We start from the raw sequence: 19,536 nt of genomic DNA on the forward strand, positions 1-19,536 counted from the left end.
ACCAAGGTGTAGATCTCGCGCAATGGCCATTTTGCTCTGTAACGAGGTTTCTTAAGCGCTGGACATTAATACCACCACCAGCACCTGTGCGTGGGTTTTGCGGGGCTGCAACTCAATATGTATGTTTGGGTTAGGTGGGTCACAGCCAAAGCACGGCACAAATGCGGCACGGACACAGTGATGATGGCAGGACACAAAGGTAGTTTGAACATGGCTGTGTGTGTGGACACAGGCTGGTAGGAATGATAATAGATCGAAAGCGGGGCAGTGCCCCTGCATCTGCTGACTCTTCTCAACTCGGCACGTGACGCAGGCACGAGCGACCCGTACGTGAAGTTCAAGCAGGGCGGTCGGCAGGTGTACCGCAGCCGTACCGTGTCCCGCTCGCTGGACCCGTACTGGGACGAGTGCTTCACGGTGGCCGTGCGCGACCTATGGGACCCGCTGGTGGTGCGCGTCTACGACTACGACTTCGGCCTCCAGGACGACTTCATGGGCGCCGCCGCCGTAGAGCTGCACACGCTAGAGATAGACAGGTACAAATAGTACATCGTTAGCTAGTCACAAGGGGAGCACAACCGTTGGTCAAGAATCTTCAGGTCACGAGTCGCAAGGCCTCGTGTTGAAGCGCATATAGCGGAGTAGTTTCGTTATTCCTAAAAGCCTAAATATGTTAAAAAGTGAGGAGGACGTTTCTTCGTCATCTTACAGATATTTAAATCTTCAGGGCTACTACAAATGCTCCAGTACGTGGCTTGAGGTGCAAGCCATATGGCCCGAAGACTTTTGTCCATGGCTGTACATGTCCGATGTGGACCTCTTCACCTCTGCGTGACACTTGAGTGCTGTACGTGGGGGATGGAAACGCTGGCGAGTCCTTGTGTGTTTAGATGATTTTTGACAAATTAGGTGCGACACCAGTAAGGAAAGTGATGACATATACAGTTTTGTACAACATAAAAGGGAACGTCCAGTTCGCTTTCAGAACCTAAATTTATTTTTCCTTTCGCGTTAAATTTGAAAAGGCTTCGAAGCGTTCACGCATCTCGTGTAAAGCAACTTAGAAAAAAAAAAACCCCGCTTTGCACTCACTTCGCACTCGTACTTGGGAGTAATAGTTAACACTCCGCTAAGAAAGTGTTCCCTGTCATATTACTTCGAGTTGTACTATCGCGATGAAAAGAAACGCGAGCAGTGGACAGCGTGGCCTTCCGCACAATCAGCGCTGCCTAGCGCCAGCCGCTAGTAAGAGGATCCGTGTCCAACTGCGATATGCCTTGGCTGTCGCTAGGAAAATCTGCGCCGCCGTAGCGCTAGAATCTTGTACCGGCCGGTGCTATCGCATCGCGTGTGTGTTGCGAGTGCCAGGCGCAACTGGCGGATGATAAGTTTTCCTTGTCATTATGGCAAGCAAGTGAAATGTGGCACGCTTTCATGCTGTCACGATGATTACGTGCAGAAAACTGAAGCCTGAATGTCTTCGAGATCATATCAAATTCATTTTTCTAAGAAAGATATAAGAACAGTTGAAACGAAAGCGCCAGCTGGTTCAGAATTTGAACTTATCAAAAAGCAGGATTGCTCGACGAAACCATACTTTGCATTAATAATAATATTTGTTAAAGTCTCCTTCGGAAAGAATGCGCCTTGACATGGAGGCGAGCAGTTCTGTGGCTATAACTCAGGGCCGCCAAGCCTGTCCCACTAGGCGTGAAAAGCAGCCCAAGGGAGTCCTTGCTCATTTTATGGAGCTGCGTTCGTGACAAGCGTCAATTAATAAATTCCCAGGCATTTTCAATTGGTTTTATGTCTGCTCCTTTTGCTGGACACGAAAGTTTACGGATGGCAAGGTTATCCAGCAAGGCTTCCACGGAACGTGTAGTGCGAATTGGAGAAAGGTCATGCTGATAATAAAGCTGCCCATTCTGGAATGGTCCATCCAAAACATAAGGCAGGACAACCGGCCCATTTACATTACAGTATTCTGCTACAGTGAACCGCTCATATAGTCGTATAAGGGGACCCAACCCATCGGCTGTAATGGCGCCCTACGCAGTCAGAAGCAGCGGCCGCTGAGCCTTGTTCGCTTGAAGCAGGTGGGGTCGAAAAAAAGTTAAGAGAGCGTTTCCACGCTTCAAAGTTGTATAATGCGCTTAGTCCAATCGCTGCTGTACCTAAACACTTTTTTGTTTTTAGCTAGGTAGGCACCTGGCACTAAAACGGAACCGCGTTGTGACTGTAGCGTGGTTTTTTTGTTCGTTCGCTTAGAATGCACCTCGAGCCGTTAATTCACAGTATGCAGCAGCCAAAAAGTAGCCGAGATAGCGGAGAAATCTTATTTAAAACGCTGATTTGATATATTATGTTCTTTAAAATCTCGGAGGTCGCACCCTCATGTAACATTCGTCGTCGGTTTATACTCGTTAAATTTTAACAGTAGCACTAACAGCAGCACTAACCGAACGAATTCGGGACCACATCTTTAAAAAGAGAATCGCATTTATAGAACATTACTGTGCAAAGGTTTATCACTGATTGATTGTACTGACGCCTCACCTTCAGTCTATCGTGACCCTTCGTGGTGCTCTCACCTATGAACATCATCTGGGCCCAATCCTCCACAGTGCAATCCTTATGCGATTGTCCGAAATGTAGACGGGTGGCTTTGTGTTGATCTGAAAGCAAAGGCTGTCCTGCTCTGAAGGCCCGCTTCGTGGAGGCGCTGTCGAGCCACTGGAAAGTCAAGGCTTACCCCGAGCTCGTTTTTTTATCTGTTTGGCTATTAAAAAGGGCTGTCTCCGGCAACTGCAAGGATCAGTACGCTTTTTCCGCGGTCACGAAACTTGTCCGCGAACCGTGAAGAAGGTCCGAGAGTTTATTTTCTGTTTTGTAGGCTTTCAAAACTGCTCACTGTCGAAAGCGCTCTTCGGGTATTCTCCACAATACTTCTTTGGAGAATTTCCTGGCGGTACAACGAGATCACTCCGATCCTGTCGATGCCCAACGTTCGCGGCATGATTTTCTTGTCAAGCTGGAAAAACTAAAAGCCATCCTCAAGCCGGTGGCTTAGCTCCTACGCCGTAGGAGAATAGCACGCTCATGTGCAGCACCACTTCCAATCATGGTTTTTATTTCTTGAAGATTTTTTTTTTCCAATGCAGACTAGAAAGCAGCGACGATCAGGCTCGCATTTAACGCTTCAGTTCTTTTCTACATTTGTTCATTATTATCTTCATCATCGTCGTCGCCATTATCATCACCCTCAATACGCCCACTGCAGGACAAATACCTCTCCCATGTCCCTCCAATTAACCCTCTCCTTCGCCAGTTGCGGCCACCGTGTCCCCGCAAAACTTCTTAATCTCATCCGCCCACCTAACTTTATGCCGCCCCCTGCTACGCTTGCTTTCTCTTGGCACCTGCTGCGTTACCCTTAAGGACCAGCGGTTATCTTGCTTTCGCATTACATGCCCTGCCAAAGCCCATGTCTTCCTCTTGATTTCGACTTGGATGTCATTAACACGCGTTTGTTCCCTCACCCACACTGTCTGCGTCCGGTCTCTTAACGTTACACCTCGCATTTTTCTTTCCATAGCTCGCTGCATTGTCCTTAACTAAAGCTAAACCCTCTGTGTTAGCCTCCACAGATCTGCCACTTGAGACCTGCCAGTACTATACCCATTCCTTTTTGGAACGTTAAAAAAAGGTGCAGTAACCATCTCACTTTCGGTAGACACCTTACTTGCCACCTAAACCACGCTGTAAGGCAAGGGACGAAGGAAGGAGTGGAAGAAGAAAGAGGCGCCAATGTCGAGGGCTCCGGAAAACGGTTTTTCAGGAGCCCCTTACGCAGAAGATAGCAAAAGAATTCGTTCAATTTTCCTCGACATACTCACGAAAACCTCAGCAACACCATTACAGCGCATCTGCGAAATTAGCTGTCGCGTTTCCAAAGAATTTCGAAGCTAAAAGAATTTTCGTACGATCGCTCGAATGGTCGCAAACAGTTTTTCCCCGTGGGCTCCCCGCGCGCAGCCCGCTGCCATCTTTTGTATTTTCTGGATTCGGTGTTTACCGGGCAAACAACGATTTAAATTTTTCGCGTGCAGCCAAAAACGGTTCCTGCAAAACTAACAGCATTTAATCGGAACGGCCGTTTGCGCACGTGTATAGAGCGGTCTGCGGTACGCGCGATCGATAATATACTTGAGACTACCGGCCTTTACATTTCGCCGCGTTCCTTTTTGACAGGAGGGGCTGCTACGTTCGAAAACGCACGGCAAACGTTTAACGCAGCTCTCAACGTTCATTTTTAGCGCAGTGATCAAACTGCGCACAGCGGCAGTGTTCGGAAAAAACTGGCAAGAGAAAAAATAAATTGTAAGACAGAGAGTTGGGGTTTGCTGCCTCAGCGGATAGCGCTGCCGAAGGAGAGGAAGAAGATAGAAGACGAAGCTGACGAAGCTCGTGTGCGCTCCGCTATGCACCCTGGCCAATCCCCCGCCGTGGGTATGTGCCATTCAGCCCGAGGACATCATCATCATCATCTTGCGAACGCCGGTCTACTGAGCAGCACTGCTGGGGCAAGGACTGTGGCCGCCCACACTAACTGTGCGAGTTTCCACATTACAAAATAAATAAGGGGGGCGGGGGAACGTTCCGCAAATTAAACGAATCGATGGTAGGGAACTCCAATTTATCATCCGCGGGTCAAGAACCAAACAGCTTGCTTGTGGGAAAAAAGCTCTCGCAGATAAACGAGCGCTACATTTCGCGAACGCGTTCAAGAAGGGGCTTACTTCGTTAGTGAATTGAAATTCATTATATTTACGTTCCGTCATCATCATCACCCTCAATACGCACACTGCAGGGCAAAGGCCTCTCACATGTCTCTCCAATTAAACCTGTCCTTCGCCAGTTGCAGCCACCGTATTCCCGCAAATTTCTTAATCTCATCCGCCCACCTAACTTTCTGCCGCCCCCTGCTATGCGTGCCTTTTCTTGGAATCCACTCCGTTACCCTTAAAGACCAGCGGTTATCTTGCCTTCGCATTACATACCCTGCCCAAGCCCACTTCTTCCTCTTGATGTAAACTAGGATATCATTAACGCGCGTTTGTTATCTCACCCACTCCGCCCTCTTCCGATTTCTTAACGTTACAACTATCATTTTTCTTTCCATAGATCGCTCCGTTGTCCTTAACTTAAGCTGAACCCTCTTTGTTAGCCTCCACGTTTCTGCCCCTAAGTGAGTACCGATAAGATACAGCTGTTGTATAATTTTCTCTTGAGGGATATTGGTAAACTGACATTCATGATCTGAGATAACCTGCCGTATGCGCTCCACCCCATTCTTATTCTTCTAGTTATTTCCCTCTCATGATCCGGATCAGCTGTCACTACTTGCCCTAAGTAGACATATTCTCCTACTACTTCCAGCACCTGGCTACCAACTGCGAACTGCTGTTACCTTGCTAGGCTGTTGAACATTACTTTGGTTTTCTGCATGTTAATTTTTAGCCCCACCGTTCTGCTTTGTCTGTCTAATTCATCGATCATGCTTTGCAGCTCATGTCCTAAGTGACTTAGCAAGGCAATGTCATCAGCGAATCGCAAATTACTTAGGTATTCTCCATTAACTCTTATCCCCAACTGTTCCCAATTCAGGCCCTGGAATACCTCCTGTAAACAGGCGGTGAATAGCATAGGCGAGATCGTGTCTCCCTGCCTGACACCTTTCCTTATTGGAATTTTATTGCTGACTTTATGGAGAGCTATAGTAGCTGTGCGGTCATTGTAAATATCTTCCAATATTTTCACACAACACTCTTCTACACCCTGATTCCGTAATGCCTGCAATGCAGCTGAGGTTTCTGCTGAGTCTAACGCTTTCTCGTAATCAATGAAGGCTGTATATAGGGGTTGGTTATATTCCGCGCATTTCTCTATCACCTGATTGATGGCGTGAGTATGGTTTATTGTCGAGTATCCTTTACGAAAGCCAGCCTGATCATTTGGTTGATTGAAGCCTAAGGTTGTCCTGACCCTATTAGCGATTACCTTAGTAAATACCTTGCAGGCAACGGACTGTAAGCTAATCGGTCTGTAGTTCTTTAAGTCCTTGACGTCTCCTTTCTTACGAATTAAGATGATGTTAGCGTTCTTCAAGTCTATTGGTACGCTCGCGGTCCCAAGGCATTGCGTATACGGGGTGGCTAGTCTTTCTGGCGCAATCTCTCCTTCGTCCTTCAACAAATCTGCTGTTACCTGATCCTCATGATGGCCTAACGACAAGGAAAGATTATCATCCGCCAGTCTAGCCTGGCACTCGGAACACAGACGCCGTGCGATAGCTCCGCTCGGAACTAGATTCTATCGTTACGACGTCGCCGACTGAAAGCGCCGATTCGCCTAGCGACAGCCAAGGCACATCGCGGTTGGTCACGGACCCTCATAGTAGCGGGCCGCCGCTAGGCTGTGCTGATTGTGCGGAAGGCCACGCTTTACGCTGCTCGCGTTTCTTTCCATCGCGATAGTATACATCGCGAGTAGCACCAGACTTGAACCCCATGCTGCGAGTAGGAATGGAACAAGAGAGAACGAGCCGCATATATTTGTTATCCTCACCCGCGGGGACAACCATTCCTATTTTCTGCCGGCACGTATGAGACGTCCTGATCGCCATTGTTGTCGCTGCCTGACAGGTTTGTTGATAACGCATCTTGCACGCTGCCGCCTGGACGCAAAATGGGCATCGGGAAGAAGAATTGCCCCGTTCCGCGCTCGCACACGCCGCGCGTTCTGGGTGCTCGGTCGCTAATGATGCCGCGCCGGTTATCTCGCGAGCGGACCGGTTCGCCAGTCGGGAGGCACGATCCTGTGGCGGAGCCCACTTTGGTTCGAACGAATGGCGTCGGTATGGGAATCGATTACTGCTTTCCTTGCGTTAATAATGATGACTAATAATGATCTGATTAAAAGGGAGCGGACGATGTTATGGAGACGATATAGGAGGACCTCTCGAAACTATCATACATGAGATGGAAAAGCCTGCATAAACCAAAAATTCCAGCCGCAGTAAATGTCCTAACGGGGACAAAAGTGGTACACTCCACGCAGGGGGAGCCGGAGCGACGGAAAACTGCGGCATTTTGGTGAGCTAAAGCACGAAACATTGGCACGAGCCAAGCGACATGCCCGCTGATAATAAAGGTCACGCATTCGCTGTCTCGATCCCAGATGCCGCCTGTAGATGGCGTTGCAACACCGTTTTCCGTTGCTCCGGCTCCCGCCGCGTGGAGTATACCCCTTTTGTCCCCGATAGTACGTGAGCATCAAGGCGTGAAAAATGCAGGATAGTGAGAATCATAGTGTGATTTTTGACTGGGCCGGTGGTAATCGTCTAATGACGCTCATCACTGCAAACCTGTGATAGTAATGGCTGATACACTTTTGGGCTAGCGCAGATCATTGAGTTTTCACACATGCGTTCAGTGCGTACTATGTGAAGTGGGAAAGACGGGTACAGAAGCCATTTATTGGATGAACAAACGTCGGGAGTATTGGATGTCTTTCGGACGTCTGAATCGGTGCTCGGCGCATTCGTGTCGAAAGCGTGGCGCTGCGATTCCTCAGTTTTAGGCTCAAAACGAAACGTCTTACTCAGACTGACTTGGTTAGACACTGTCACAATTCACTTAGCAGATGGAAAAAACTACACCGTTTTGATTTGCTTAAACCGGCTGGTCTAGCCAGCGTTGAAATCGAGAAGGCATTGGTGTACGCACCAACTTCGAGTGAGCTGTTGATGCCCGTCGGTTGAACCTCGTTGTAACGTAACTGAAAAGACATGTCGATTACTTCGTTATAGGCGTAACTTCGCTGTAGCCCACGTTGACCGAGCTTCCAAGGGGAATCGCCATTCCTTCGTTATATCCACTATTTCGTTATAAACCGTTTCGTTGTTACGAAGTTTCATTTTTCTAGCACTTAATTCTGGCACCCTGCTCGTAAACATTATTCGGTTGTTTAACCCGCTACATCCTCGTGCCACCGTGATATAAAAAGAGAGAAATCGAGGTGAGCAGAAAACTGTGCCCTCTGTTCGCCTTGTGTGCTGCAGGCCGACGGACATCCTGCTCAACCTGACCGAGTCCGGCAAGGCGGAAGACGCGAACGCCAAGGACCTCGGCTACATTGTGCTCACGGTCACGCTGCTGCCGGCATCGGCCCGTGACGACGTCGAACAACAGGTGGGCATCGGTATAGCCGCTCTCCGTCCGGCGTCTGCCGTGCCTCACTGGAGGACGCCGCTGTTATTGCCGTGGCTGCGTGCATGACATCCTGGCGGAATAGATAGATCAAAAAGTTTTAACGCAGCATAATCACCTGGTAACATCACGATGAAGGAAGAACCACGGCCGCTCGATGCAAAGCGCAAAGCGAGGTGCGGCCAGCCACGTCGCGCCGCCGACAATGGGTGAGCATGTCCTGGCGGAGTTTACAGTCGCGGCCGCTGTTTTCGGTGGGGGCGCCACTGTTCGGGGACAGGTCCCGGGAGTGGACTCCCGAAGCGCTCCTTGCTTCGTCGTGTTCGAGCGCGTTTGCCTCGTGTAAAACCACGTTTGCCTTCCATATTCAATGCAAAATAAAAACCACTACTACTACTACTCACGTTCCTCATGTCTGCAGTGCTTTCTTTGGATTTTCTGCTGTGCGCGTGAGTGAGCAAGTTTGCCTCGCGTCTGCGGTGCTGGATTTGAACTTTTCGTGTGCGCGTGAATGAATGTTTGCCTCGTGTCTGCCGTGCACTCTTTGGGATATCATATGAGTTTCCCTCTGAACTACAGCGTCGAGAAGCGTGGCTGAAAATATCGCTTGCCAAGGACTGTCAGGGAAAGGAAGCAAGTGGGTGCCAAGCGACAGGTCTCTGGCATGTTCCTTGCATTTTACAGAGAATGACTACAAAAAGTAAGGTCAAGGAAGGTTCTTCGTCTGTGAATGGTTCCTTCCTTTCTTGTATGACCATGCAATAAAAATGCCAAGTACTTTGTGGTTTTCTCGGCTGCAGGTGGGCTTATGAAGTTCCACAACTTCAGCTATAATGATAGTTTTTTTTTCTTTTTCATAAATTGCAATAACTTGTGTATATAAGAGCCAAAATTCGACGTGACACGAAGCGGAAATTTACTGCGTGTGACCAGCTGTGCGTGTCCGTCTCATTCACCGTCTGCATGGGGTAGCGAGAAGGGAATAAAAATCAGGGATCACTTTGACGATCTAAAGCGCGAAGAGGCGAAATCTTTAACCGCCTCTGTCGCTGCCCTCTGCTTGGCGACTATTGAAGATCGTTTGGCGACTCTTGAACGCTTCCGTACGGCATCGCGAGCGCGTTTCGTAGCGGGCGACATTGGAGCGCGCGCGGGCTGCATCCTTCCTCGATCAACGTTCAGAGAGCACCTGAGAGAGCTCTGGCTGATACGACCATTGTGCAAACTTTTGACGTCAGTGCACATGCGCCGTTGTTAAACCACCCGAGGATTGCGCAGTGTGCGCGTTTAGTGGGTATCATTAACTAATCATCATTACTGCTCGTACATCTACTACTACATCATTAACTATCATTACTGACTTTTCAAGTAACCGTTATTGACAGCTGCCGCGGACGCATGGACGGACGGACACGCTGGCGAGTCATGAGCCATAGAATTACGCCTTAAAAGTAGATCGAAAGCTTCAGGCGCATTAATGCGACATCCTGAGGTACAGCCGCTCGCCCGGTCGTGCATCGTATAGGCGGCCGTTATGGACAGCGTTCAGACATACACTTCCTACCTGCTGCGGTGATTGTGACATAATCGGCGTTTTCAATGACTACTTAAAAATGCAGTCTTTAATGAGCAACTAGAAAGCGCACTGTTTACGCCTCAAGGAGTGAGCAACGGGCGTACCGACGCAGCTGTCGCGGCGTTTCCCTGCGAGCAGTTGTCCCCGAGCAGTGGCGCCGCGGCGGGCGCACGGAGAACTAGGCCCAAGACGCCGTTTCTGTGCGACGTGGCGGGCCGCACCTCGCTTTGCGCTTTGCATCTAGCGGCCGTGGAAGAACTATGCGCGACCACTGGAGAGAGGCGGCTGAGGCAACCTGCGGTGGTGGCTAGCGACATCTTGAGACCTCGCGCGTAACTGCGCTTGGCCGAGAGAAAACGAAAATAAGCGTGTTAGGGTTGCAGAAGTCCCACCAAACTCTTGTGGAATCTAGTGGGAGCGACAGAGTCGCAGTGATAGGTTTGACGTGGAGGAAGTAAAAGATAACAGCGCCCGATCGTGGACCAGAAAAGAGGGGAGACCTTGTTTACCGCTGGTGCGCTTTTCGACTGGCGCCGTCCCGCGCTAGTGCGTTAGTAATAGTTTATTGGAAGAAAAAGGTATAGATGTTGCCGGCCGCGGTAACTGCTGTCTGATATCTTAAGCCCCGGAGCTGCGGACGGCGGAAATAAAAGGGACAAAGGCAGGACAGCGAGAAGTGCATAGTGGAGCGATAGCGAGAAAGGACTGGCGAGATCTGTGTACTCTACTTGCAAAATACAAATGACAAAAACGTTTGCGCCGCTCGGGCGTGAGTGTCCAGGCAATGCTTGAAGTGTGACCACGCGCTAGTGACCACTGCCAATATTTACACAACGCGCACTGTATACACAAAGCCGCCGCAGGCATAGCGTCCGTCCTGTCGCTGAATAATCGCGTGTGCGAAACAGTGCATAAACGGCCAGGATGGGCCGCCCGGCCGAATATCATCCGAAGTCGCACACACAGAGCGTTCGCGTCACGCGGGCACTGCCTGGCGACGCTGTTGCGTGCGCCTAGCCGAAATTGCTTGTCGGCAGAGTCATGCGACTCCTTCTTGCAACACAAGGAAGCGACTCTTTCTGCTGTCGCCGCCGCATTGGCTGCGCCGGGTGTCGGCGCCGCGCCAACGTTTCTTGTATTACTTGTCCGTCAGCTCACGGGAGATTCTGCGTGAAAATCTACTCAAGCTAGAGGTTAGTCCCCGATTATAGCAGCCCGAACCATTACCGCGCTTTGGGAGAAAAGAGTACCCGTAGTCACGTGATTTAGGTCTTGCCCAGGCGTTGCTAACAAGTTTAAAGTGAGCAGTGTCCGTTGCCATGCAGGAGAGTGTATCGCTTCCCAGCGGCAGTTTCGGTTGACCAACCTCGCTTAAACGCGTGCATCGGCGGCACGCGGAGAGAACTCAACAACGGACATATAAAAGGATGACGAGAACCTGCCCGTGGGACATGACGACACGCCATCGTTTGGCTTCGCTAAGATGATGCCCTGGTGTCTCCTAATTGGTAAATTGGTTAGAATAAGTTAACAACAGGTGGTGTGGCTTAACCCGGAGCCTTACACTGCAGCGTCCATCATGGCCCACGTGTCGCTGCTGGATGTTAAGTCTCACAATTTATAATTTGCAGTTTATTCTCTTTTCTTTCTTCCATGATGTTGGTGTACACCTTCATCAGTCGCCATTTAGCGCTGTCCGGTTTTCCGTTGAGTCTGTGCACAGACGGCGTTAAGGCAACATGAATACGCGTTTTGGTGCCTCGAACCAAAAGCGCTCTTGAGAATGGAGGACCCGTTACCAAGAAGCAGACACCTGTGGTGCCCTGGTGCAGCTACAAGCAATAAAAAATTGGAGTGTATGCTTAAGCTCCGCCTTAAGGGTATGACGCTATAGCGTAATGGGTGAATTCCCATATATACAAAATTGGTTTATGGGGTTTAACGTCCCAAAGCAATCAGGCTATGAGGGACGCCGTAGTGAAGGGCTCCGGAAATTTCGACCACCTGGGGTTCTTTAACGTGCACTGACATCGCACAGCACACGGGCCTCTAGAATTTCGCCATCATCGAAATTCAGCCGCCGCGGCCGGGATCGAACCCGCGTCTTTCAAGGGAGCAGCCGAGCGCCGTAACCATTGAGCCACCGCGGCGGGGATATATGAAAAATTATTCATTCTGTACTTTACGTTCATAGATCCCTGGGAATCCTGATACCCCTCCTGGAGCAGTGGTGCAGCAGTTAAGCGATGCACCACTGCCCTGCGATGGCAGGTGCTCCCAGCGGTGGGTCTTGTGCAGTCCAGGTTGCTCTTTCCGAGTGTCCAGTGATCAATTTAACTGCCACCTGCCACGATGGGTAGTTTGCTTACAATTCGGTGGGCAGGTTGTGATGACGTCGCAAGGTCACGTGACCTGTGTGGCCCACCTGCCTCTTAGGTTGCTCTCTGAGGACCACCTGCCACAACCATGCGCGTCATTTTTCGCTCACAACGCCGACACCGCGTTTTCTGGTGAACGGGGCCTTTAACTCTATCGCGTTGAAGAGTCTATCGACTTCTGGTGGCCTGTAGGCGCTGAGGCTGATGCTCACTGGTGCACTGCGGTGCTGACAAAGCCAAGTTTAAAGTGTGTTTTAGTGCGATATCTATATGCCGATTTCAGCGATGTTTGTCTGTCTGAAGACTGCGTGTGGCAGGTGGCGACCTGCCCAGCTGTGCTTTTATGTTTACACCTTGGAAGGTTGTGATGACGTCACAAGGTCACGTGACCTAGGTGGCAAGTAAGCCACCTGATTTTACGCTCACAACATCGCCGACGACGTCGGACTTACCGCATAAAGTCCCTAGATCAGCTTTGCTAAGTAGCGACAAGTCCCTCCTCTCCTACCGCCCTTTCCCCTGCGGCTCGCGTCGTCCGCCATGTTCTTCCTGACGCGCTCCGATGGCGCGGTTGTATGCACTGGAACGGCGGACCTTGCAGAGTCGCGGCTTTGCTGTAAGGGGCAGTGAAAAATGTAGTAAATGAGCTTGGTATGAGAAGAAGGGAAACGTGCCAGTAATGCGCTCCGAATGTGATTTGCGTTCAGTTTTGTCGGAGACAGCGAGTGCGGCAAAACTGCAGTTGTGGTGCGGCGGCCAGTTCGCGAGAGAACACGGACACGCGTGCAACTTTATATATAGCATATTATTGCAAAGACTACCAACGGCGGTTTGTGGCGGTTTGCGGGGCAGTTTTGCTGGCCGGTGAGAGAATATTGACGGGACAGCAGTGCATTTGTTTCTTTATGCTAAGCTTCCTCAGAATTATGGGCTCGAATTGATCTTCAGTAAAATGGAGCTTTAAAGAAGGGTAGTCGTATTAGGAATATATATGAAGATGAAAAATACAAAAACCTAGCTGTGCAGGTGAACACACTGAAGTCCCTTCATGAATTTCTAGGACAGACGGAAGCCGATGTCTGCGGGGTGCCGGTATGCACGAAATAATTACGGTGCTGCCTGGCGGATTACTTGTTTGGTGGGAATAGAATGAAAGGAATATTATGGGCACTGGATGCTGAGACTGACCGTTGGTTTCGCACAGCAATAAAATTCCTTTGCGCCCGCGTCACAAACTTTTGGCACGTAGAGCACTTGTGCAGCAGACACTCCAATAAATCAGACATGCTATGCACGAGTGTGAACACATGTAAATTCATCTAATTGGAGCGCGAGTTATGTACACACCGCCAATCTTTAATAGTACCGCGCGAGCGTCGACTGGACAACGCCTTATCATGGCGCGGAGCGCGAATCAAGCGAGAATAAGCGCATTTGTTTCAGATGCACTGGTTCTCGCTCGTTTTGCCGCTCAGCGCTGTCATCAGGCGCTGACAAGCCGGCTGGTCGACGGTCGCGCGGTACTATTAAAGAATTGGCAGGGCGTACCGCAGAACACTTCGCAAGAGGTTACGGTTTCAGGGCGCATTACTGAGCGAAAAGGTTTTGGCTACTTGATCTCAATGGACCAGCTGCAGTAGGTGCCGGAGTGGGGCCGTAGGCTGAAATACGCGCGCATACTTGCACTGACATGCATGTTTACGAAATGACAAAGGCGGACAGCAGCGCGTAATCAAACAATCGTCAAGCATAGTGCGAGCTGGGAGCTTTAGCAATTCTGACTCGCCAGCCAAAGTTTGCTACTAGAGCATCGAATCTCAACCATGGAAAACAGGAATTGAGCTTACATCGTATAACTTGCTAGAATTCGTCAGCTTGAAATTTTTTCTCCCAATCCTGTGGAGCCACGCTTTCTGTCGCACAATATCGTTCTTCGCCAGCGGCACTGAAAACAACGCCAGACCTTTTCCTGACTGGGTTGAGTACCCGAAGGTGCAACAGCCCGGAATTTCGGCTGCTGCTGCGGACACAAAAAAAGAGCCCGATAAACTAAAGTGACTTCCAGCAAACAGCGACAAATATAAAGTCACCTCCACTGAATGTCCGTGGCCAGCACAACTATACTGTCACGTTGTAGTGACGGCAGTCCAGCGGTCAGGAAGACAGCAACAAAACTTGCAAACGAAGCTCTTTATTTGTGCTGACTTGCGCCCGAAAAACAACTGAATCACTCGGCGGCGCCGTAAGCAACAGACGTGCTCGTCAGTAGCCGAACTACGAAATGCCGGCCGCTCGCGGCATCGCTCAATTTAAAGCCGGCAAGGAAACTTCGAGACAACCAGGTCAGGATCATCTACAGTAATCTGGAAAAACGTAGATGCAGCTCTGCACGACTGCGATCAGTGGAGGTTAGTCCGGGCGCTTCTCGCGTCACGAAGAAACGTAGCGTGCAAGCGCCGTCAAACTATGCAGCCGGACGACTTAGGAATAACATGGCGGAACGGAACTAGTTCCCAACCGGAAGTGGGCGCTGTCCAATAGTGTGCGTCGGCGGCGCCGCAAACGTTTTCGGTACTTAGCTTTTTTTAGAAAAGCTCATAAAGGGACTTTATTACCGCAGAACGGCAGCCGTGGCTGATAGGCATGCATTGAACGACTGTAATAAACATTGTGTCATGTATTTGCTGGGCTTCATTCATGCCATTCAAACACACACAACACGCAGATTACACTTGATATGCCACTTTAATCACATGCAATATCACGAATAACGGAGCATAACCACGATGAAGATCGCAGAATCAAAACGAACAATACAGAACAATGGTCAAATAGTGCTAGTGCACCTAATTCGCATTTGCCCTAAATATGAAAAACGGTCGTATTTTTTTTAGTTTTGGGCTTCTCATCCTTAGGCCGGACGGATATTTAACGTCTTTAAGGTACTCATTGCAGAAAAGTTTGTCTCCTGGTGCGTTTTTTTAAACTGCGCTCAACTAAAATAAAGTTTAATCTTCATATCGATCTGCTTTTGTGTTGCCACTAAAGAACACATAAATTCGAATGAATACTGCCTTTCAACGTTTAACGTCAGGCAATTCCTGCACTATCGAAAACCCAATGCTGCAGCGCAACTGCCGTTACAGCCACGAAGAGGAATCGGGTGAGGGTCCTGCTCGCTTCGCTTGTGAGGGCCTTCATTGCGGTCATGGTCAATATATGAGAGAAAAGAAACGAAGCACGGAAGAAGCACAGCGATAATCACCACCAGACGGGAGATGAGGCCCGCCTTCAAGGAGAAAAGTACTTGGATTATACAGGAAAGAACCAGAAAAAAGGCATTATTGAAAAAAATAAAGGGCATTGTCCGTGAGTTGTGAACTCATCAAGGATGGGGTGAAAGAAAAAAAAGAAGTTAAATGATAATAGAAAAAACATTCGAGAAGAAGAAAGGGAAAGAGAGCAGGATATGTTAGAGTTTTCGTAGGGAAACGGAACACCGTAGTAAAACCAGCTCTCATATGCGACTGTTAAAAGTTCGGCTACTGGCGATAGCTGGAGTCCAACGCGACTGTCCCGATCAGGCGCACAGGCGCACAGGAACGCAACGTATTCGAGAGTACCGTGTGATGGAAACTTTGTTGGTTGTACTTTATTCAAAAATATTTGTTCTCTCGCCAGAGAAGCGTGGCTACGTGTTTCTGCCAGCGGTACAAATTTTAAAACCAAGCTAACTAGGACTCCTCAGCCGCCACAGGCTGCGCAAGACGGGCTCGCCGATGGCGACCACGCATCATCATGGTGCGTGATGATGATGATGAAATACAAGCGCGCACATCATCATAATTAGCCTGATGACACCCACTGAAAGACAAAGGCCTGTCCGATATCTCTTGCAATTAACTCTGTCCTGTGCCTGCCACGGCCACCTTATCCCCGCAAATTTCTTAACCTCATCCACCCATCGAACCTTCTGCCGCCCCTTGCTACGCTTGCCTTCTCTTGGAATCCAGTCCATTATTTTTAGTGATCATCGATTATCTTGCCTTCGCATTACATGCCCTGCCCGAGCCCACTTCTTCCTCTTGATTTCGACTAGGATGTCATTAACCCGCGTTTCTTCCCTCACTCACTCCGCCCTCCTCCGATCTCTTAACTTTACACCTATCATTTTTCTTTCCATAGCTCGCTGAGTTGTCCTCAATTTACATTGAACCGTTTTCGTTAGCCTCCACCTTTCTGCCCCATAGGTCAGTACCGGTAACATACAGCTGTTATATATATATTTCTCTTGAGCGATACTGGTAATCTGCGATTTATTATATGAGAGTACCTGCCAAATGCGCTCCACCCCATTCTTATTCTTCTAGTTATTTCAGTCTCGTTACACAGAACTGACGTCACTACCTGCCCTATGCAGTCCTATTGAGTTATCAGCGTCTCGCTACCAATCGTACAATGATGTTCCCTTCGGACACTTGAATGTTACTTTGGATGCCCGCGTTTTCATTTTTAGACCCACCGTTCTGCTTTGCCTTATTCAACTCCATCTAAATATTTTGTTCATTCAGTTTCAGGTAATCAATAGCCATAGGCAGGCGATACGTTTTGCGAAACACGCCTGGTATGCTTTCGGCCGGGCTTATGCCAACATCAGCCCTAATGTTTGGCTATCGTCTGGGTAAACCGAACCGTTCTAATTTTAAACCAGCTGTTTCCGCACAGCGCTCCGAAAGTCCTGTGAACGGTCGGAGTACGGTGTTTTCACCTGAAGTCCACAGGGCGGGATAATATACAGGGTGTATCACCTAAGGTTTTACACAATTCTTTAAAATAGGCTTTTTCAGTTAGAAGAGCGCTTTTTTTCGGCAGAGTATTGTCAGCGGTGAAGTGTATGTGAATACAGATAAGACGTGCTAACTAACAGGCTTGTTAACTAATATTGAATAGTTAACTTTTTAACTTTTACTGTTAGGTTTCTTAATTATTGAGAGGCGTGTAGCCAAGCATATGAGTAATATCCATATCAGTGCTTAGAATTTCAAATACACGTTTACCCTCGGCTCTGTGGCCCAACGAATTGCGGTTTCATCGCGCCAAAATATATGCGCTTTCGAAAAGCTTGCAGGCGAAGCAAACTCTTCAGTGCACGTAACTCGTCGAAATATCCAAAATTTGTTGGGCCACACCACCGAGGGCAACCGCGTTTTCAAAATTCTAAACCCTGATAGGGCTATTAAATAGCGTGGGCTGCACTCCTCTCAATAATTAAGGAGCCCAACGGTAAAATATGCCGCAAAAAGAGCTCTTCCAACTCGAAAAGCCTGTTTTTAAAAATCGTGTAAAGTCTTATGTGTGGCACCCTGTAAATGATCAGCACTCGTGCGCTGCTGGCATGTGCGTGTTGGATTGTACGGTTGATTTCAAGAAGGCTTCCACACAGAACATGTCGACCAAAGAGGGACGGAAGTGGAGGCCCTTTGGAGACGGACAGGAGACGAGCTTATGGAACGGGAAGTCAGCGGGACTTGTAAGAAGTGCAAAAAGAAAAAAAAGTGAATGTGGTTGGGCTTTAGTCAGCGGCGTGGGCGTTTCGACTAGGGTTCTTGTTTTGGTCTGACACGGCGATGAAAACAAACCTCCCCGTCCAAACTTTCGCGGTGAACTGAGGCGCTATACCACCCTGGTTCTTCTCTAGTTCTATACAGTGCAGACAGCAGTAGTGCATAAAACATGGAGCTCTCCAGAACTCGCTGGGCATAAAGGGCCGCATCGATCGGCGGTGCAGTGCATCGCCCGAAAGGCTTCGCAGATACAAAGCGCCCTCGTCTCCTCTTCTAGCGCCGACACGTAACGACAGATCGCTTGGGTCTGCTGCTGGCAGCAACTACAGTACTCGTATCCGCGCCTTTCTGAACCGAGAAAGTTTTATGGGCGCATTTCACTTTGCTCTGGATGTCGTCGATCACGATCAAGATGACGAAACTGTCGACGTAAGCAGCAGTGCACGATGAAAGAGAGTGCGCATTTCTTTTCGTCCTTACTTCCGAGCTGTTTACTTGAAGACGTGCAGAGGGGGATGGAAAGAAGCCCGGCGACCGTTTCAGCACCGTCTCACGATTTCTTGAGTCTGGCAGTCCGTTCGAAAGCGATGTTTGGGCGCAGCGGAGTTGAGCAGCTCTTGAGTGAGGGTCGGAGATTTACATTCGTTGCGCTCGCTACGATACGACCCCGTGTTTCTATTTTTTTCCTCGCGTTGTTTTAAAACTACGTGGAAATATTCCTTGTACATGCGTCGTTTGTTTCCGCTCTGCTTTTTGTTCGTGCGGCGCATTGCTTTGTATTATGCTGGCGTGCTGTGCAGCGTACAGCAAAAGCTTTTCTAAGCTTTCCGTCTAGCTTGGGGCTCTGTCCGGGTCTCATTGACACTCACTCACTCACTCACTCGCTCTCTGCCCACTCGCTTCACTCACTATATATTCACTCACTAAATCTACTCACTCGCTTCTCTCACTCACTCTATGCTCATAATTAATTCACTGCTCACTCACTTCTCTCACTCACACCCTAATCTCGCGCTTCACTCACTCAGTGACTCGACTCACTCTCTTCACTCATTCTCTACTGTCATGCTTCACTCACTCATTCACTTAATTATTCGCTGTTATGAACACGTTCTTTCGATCACGACCGGTTGAAGGGTAAGGCTGCGTGTGAGACTGCCGTGTTGGTCTACGTCCCGAGTAAATACGTATGGCTTTTGTTTTATGCCCACAAACTCATAACACGGATGAAAGAACAGAGACGCTTTATTGTTTCGCCTTTCTTATCTATATGTGCGCAGGAGGTCCCGGCCTCCTTGAGTTTCAGCCAGCTGCTCCTTCTTTCATTGATGGGAAGAGGAAAAAGAAGAAAAAAAAGGAGTACAAAGACTTCGAATGTAACAGTAGTTGATTGGAACAAACTAGATGGTGATATGATCCAGCAAAACGATAGTGAAAAATTTTTATCTCTGGTTCATGCGTAACCCTTCTGTTTTTCTATACTTTTGGCTTGTACAGCTTCTTTCTGCATTACGCTCCTTATTGCTTTGCTTGGAAACTTGTGTATTGTAAATTTATTACATTGTCATTGTATTTTCTACCCTGCAACAACCCCCTAAGGGGTTAGCAGTGTTACAAATAAAACAAAAATAAATAAATAAATAAATAAATAAATAACCAATTGCGACTGTTGAACAGGGCGCGAACGCAGCACCAGGAAGAATATAAGTCCCTATGATTAAGCTTTCATTTACACACACGCACTCACG

At 48.9% G+C, this 19,536-nt stretch overlaps 1 protein-coding gene across 3 annotated transcripts in view; it reads left to right on the plus strand.

Annotated features, from left to right (window-relative positions):
* The window catches only part of LOC149342685 (multiple C2 and transmembrane domain-containing protein-like), a 214,882-nt gene that overhangs the window by 146,679 nt on the left and 48,667 nt on the right, over nucleotides 1-19,536 (plus strand). For all 3 annotated transcript variants that reach the window (XM_089545157.1, XM_089545158.1, XM_089545159.1), the window contains exons 5-6: nucleotides 314-536; nucleotides 8,123-8,252. In XM_089545157.1, the coding sequence (XP_089401283.1) occupies nucleotides 314-536; nucleotides 8,123-8,252 (353 nt within the window). The remainder of the gene's footprint in view (nucleotides 1-313; nucleotides 537-8,122; nucleotides 8,253-19,536) is intronic.

This window comes from Amblyomma mixtum, chromosome 5 (genome assembly GCF_055824585.1).
Source record: "Amblyomma mixtum isolate Tamu chromosome 5, ASM5582458v1, whole genome shotgun sequence".
Lineage (NCBI taxonomy): Eukaryota > Metazoa > Arthropoda > Arachnida > Ixodida > Ixodidae > Amblyomma > Amblyomma mixtum.